Source organism: Apteryx rowi, unplaced genomic scaffold, assembly GCF_003343035.1.
Source record: "Apteryx rowi isolate R43461 unplaced genomic scaffold, aptRow1 scaffold_1339, whole genome shotgun sequence".
NCBI lineage: Eukaryota > Metazoa > Chordata > Aves > Apterygiformes > Apterygidae > Apteryx > Apteryx rowi.
This window is the reverse complement of record NW_020447574.1, coordinates 34,761-38,626: the sequence shown is the minus strand read 5'-3', so window position 1 is coordinate 38,626 and position 3,866 is coordinate 34,761. Positions and strand designations below refer to the sequence as shown.

At 56.1% G+C, this 3,866-nt stretch overlaps 1 protein-coding gene across 1 annotated transcript; it reads left to right on the top strand.

Annotated features, from left to right (window-relative positions):
* The first annotated feature begins 387 nt into the window (after positions 1 to 387).
* Positions 388 to 1,323, top strand: LOC112961568 (olfactory receptor 14A16-like). Its single transcript, XM_026056893.1, has one exon. The coding sequence runs from the start codon at positions 388 to 390 to the stop codon at positions 1,321 to 1,323; it is 936 nt and encodes a 311-aa protein (XP_025912678.1).
* Positions 1,324 to 3,866: the final 2,543 nt, after the last annotated feature.

The following is a 3,866-nucleotide window of genomic DNA, read 5'->3' as shown; positions in this document are numbered from 1 at the left end:
AAGCCTTAAAACTATTAATGACCCCACATTATTTAGAAGTGGGAGTGAAGATGCTGAAAATGCCTTCAACATTTTGTGTGGATGAAATCTGACTGGAACTGGGAATATAACAGTTTAGTCACCCCAGTTCCCATGTGCGCAGTGCTGTCGGTCAGGGCTGACTCCTCTGGAGCGAATGGGCACAGGTCCCTGCTCGTCACGGCAAATTCGGCCAGCACAAATCAGAGCTCAAGCCACAGAGCTCAATGATGGTGCTGCTGAGATGGGGAGAGGTAATATGTGTGTGTTTGGGAGGGTTTTAGGAGAAAGTTTTGCTCAGAGAAGTCTGCCCTAATTTCTCTCTATCTGTTCTTCCTTGGACATTCCCCAAAGACCAAAGGGAGCTAAATGTCCAACAGCAGCTCCCTCAACCAGTTCCTCCTCCTGGCATTTGCGGACACAAGGGAGCTGCAGCTCTTGCACTTCTCACTCTTCCTGGGCATATACCTGGCTGCCCTCCTGGGCAACGGCCTCATCATCACAGCCGTAGCCTGCGACCACCGCCTCCACACCCCCATGTACTTCTTCCTCCTCAACCTCTCTGTTCTGGACCTTGGCACCATCTCCACCACTGTCCCCAAATCCATGGCCAATTCCCTGTGGGACACCAGGGCCATTTCCTACTCAGGATGTGCTGCTCAAGTCTTTCTGGTTGCCCTCTTGTTAGGAGGAGAGTATTTTCTTCTCACAGTCATGGCCTATGACCAGTTTGTTGCCATCTGCAGACCCCTGCACTACGGGACCCTCATGGGCACCAGAGCTTGTGTGAGACTGGCAGCTGCTGCCTGGGCCAGTGGTTTTCTCTATTCTGTGCTGCACACTGCTAACACATTTTCAATACCACTCTGCCAAGGCAACACCGTGGACCAGTTCTTCTGTGAAGTTTCCCAGATCCTCAAGCTCTCCTGCTCAGACTCCTACCTCAGGGAAGCTGGGCTTCTTGTGGTTACTGCCTGTTTAATGTTTGGTTGTTTCATTTTCATTGTGCTGTCCTATGTGCAGATCTTCACTGTTGTGCTGAGGATGCCCTCTGAGCAGGGATGGCACAAAGCCTTTTCCATGTGCCTCCCTCACCTGGCCGTGGTCTCCCTGTTTGTCAGCACTATCATCTTTGCCTACGTGATGCCCCCCTCCTTCTCCTCACCAGCTCTGGATCTGGTGGTGTCTGTTCTGTACGCAGTGGTGCCTCCAGCAGTGAACCCCCTCATCTACAGCATGAGGAACAAGGAGCTCCAAGACGCAGTGAGGAAACTGATTCAGCTTTTACTGTTTCAGCATGAATAAGCTGCCCATCCCTCTTCACAAGTGATTTCCCATTCATCTTAAACAACTTGTATGCTTTGGGCGTTCTCTCTGTGATAATGATGTTTGTTCAGAAGTGTTTGAATTCATCCCACTTCTCCAGAGGCATGAACCCAGTCTGTCTGCCCCAGAGGCCTTCTGTGAATGTGTCTGTCAGACTTGGCCTCTCTTTAATTAAAGGTGATTTCCTTAGTGCAGTGCTTGAAGGTTGGGCTCTTCTTCCCAAGCTGGAGCCAAGAATGCACTCAAGGACTTTCACCTTGGAGGGGAATGTTGCTTTTCCGGGGCTCTCCATGGCTCAAGGTGATGAGCTCATAGGTGATGTCTTAGGGAATGAGGGCTGGATTTAGCTCTCACTTGTGGGTACCCAGTGCTCCTGGAGGTGGTGAATCTCCCATGTGAGAGGGCTGGAGACTGATGCATGTCCTTCTCCAAGGAAGTATGGAGCCCCCAGGAGAGCACAGGCATCTCCAAGGGCACCGTGTGCCTAGGGGTGAATGGAGCTTCACAAAGTCAAGTGGAGTCACCCAAAGGTAAAGGGCAAAAGCAATGAATGTCCAGGCTAGTGAGAGCTCTGCATTTCGATGAGAGGCAGTGTGGACCCAGCAGCAGAGGGAAGGGAGCCTGGAGAGTTATTCATGTCAACCTCAATGGAAGCCTTGGGCTGGATCTTGGGACACACCTGAATGTGGCCTGAACCCTTTGAAATGCCCTGTGATTGCTCAGAGTATTGTCAACAGCTACAGACCCATTGGTGGGGCTGTGAGGTGCAATGATACTTGTCTGGTAGGGTCTGCTTCCCACCCTGGTCACCACAGCCAGTGTGGAGTCACCTTGTGGCCCTGGGGCCCAACAGCCTAATCGCTCTGCAGAGCAGCACTGCCAGCCTGGGGCCCTGTAGGGAGCACAGGAGAGGGTCCGGGAATGGCTGATCAGGCCAGCATGGACACACTGACCTGGGAAAAGGCTCTCTGGGAAGCACGGATGTCCCTGGAGAAGAGCAAAGGAGCAGTTGTGTGCTGGCCAGGAGGAATAAATGAGAAAGAGAAATCTGTTTCTAGGTAGGTCAACTAAGGGCAGGCTGCTGTGCCCCTGGGGCAGCAGGAGTTGCTGGAGAAGCCCCAGGGCAGGGACTCTTGTGCTGTCCTGGAGAGAGGGGCTGGCACAGGGGGCTGCAGGCAGCCTGGGGCTAGGGAGTCTCCTGAACACCAGAAGAAGGGGAACAAGGTATCACTGTGCTCTGCCTCTTTGTGCCACTGGGGTCAGTCCCAGCTTGGAGGCTGATGGGGCAGCTGACACACATCTCCCTGATCCCCGGAGCTGCTGTGCCCTTCAGAGGGGCTGTGGCTGTGGAGTGAGTGGCCAGAGCTCTGCAGCCCCCTGCGGCAGGCACTGCTGGGGGCCACCTCCAGCCTGGGCTGCTCTGCTGGGTGTGTTGGGGTGAGGACAGGGGAGGTGGGGAGAGCCAGGAAGGGTCTGGGCTGGGCTGGAAAGGGCCCAGGAGAGGAGAGAGCCAATGTCAGCTCAGCTGTGTGAACGGGCAGGGTGAGGACACACACTGGGGTTTGTGGTGCAGAGCCAGGTCTTGTGGAGGGGAACCAAGACATGCTGGGCACAGAAGAGAGGAGGTCGGTCTGCGCCCTTAGTTGCCAAAGCAGGAGACCTGTGGGGGGACAGGTCACCAAGGGCTGTCGTGGGGACCATGCCAGGGGGACGTTTTCCCAACCCTGAATGCACCCTGCCCTGTGCGGTGCCTGCACAGCGGGGCTATGGGGCCATTTGCAGATGCAGGGATGGGTCACAGATGGGAGCCCCAATACTCCTCACCACTCCACTGCAAAAGAGAAACTCCCAGGAGAGCTCTCCCAGCCCGGCCCCACGAGCTCTTGTCCCTGCTCCAGCCATGCCAGAGCAGAGCCGAGGACCAAGAGGTCCCTCAGGCAAAGCTGGGCCAGCCTCGGGGACCTGGCCTGAGCACCAGGAGAAGCAGAGCACCCTCCTCCTATGTCCCCATCCTGCTGGGAGGGTGGCACCGGCACCAGGGAAATGACCTGTTTCTGCCTGGGGTCAGTGCAGGACTTTTGCATGTGAGGTGAATGTGACAGCCCCTGCGCTGCAGAAACACTGGCCATGACTGCTCTCTGCAGCCCCCACTGCCCCCTGCCCCTTCTCTGCTGACCTGCCACCACCCCCATGCTGCCCCGTCTCTTGGCCCCTCTCCCCACACCGCAGGGACTGGTGGTGCAGCAGGAGCTGGCACAGCTCCACAGGTGCTGCCCAACCCCCGGCCCTCCCCACCTCCCCCCCCCCCAAACGTGACATCCATCTTCAAGGACAGGAAAGAGGATCTGGGGAATGACAGGCTGGTCTGTGTCACCTCAGTCCCTGGGAAGCAAATCTTCCTGGGAGCTAGTTCCAGCCACATAAAGGGATTGGGAACAGCCAGCATCAAGTCATCAAGGGCAACTTGTGCCTGACCAGCCCGTTTGCCTTCTGCTGTGTGGACAAGGGGACTGCAGTGCATG

Excerpts from the sequence above, each read along its gene's own strand:
- LOC112961568 (XM_026056893.1), top strand. The coding sequence starts at position 388 with ATGTCCAACAGCAGCTCCCTCAACCAGTTCCTCCTCCTGGCATTTGCG.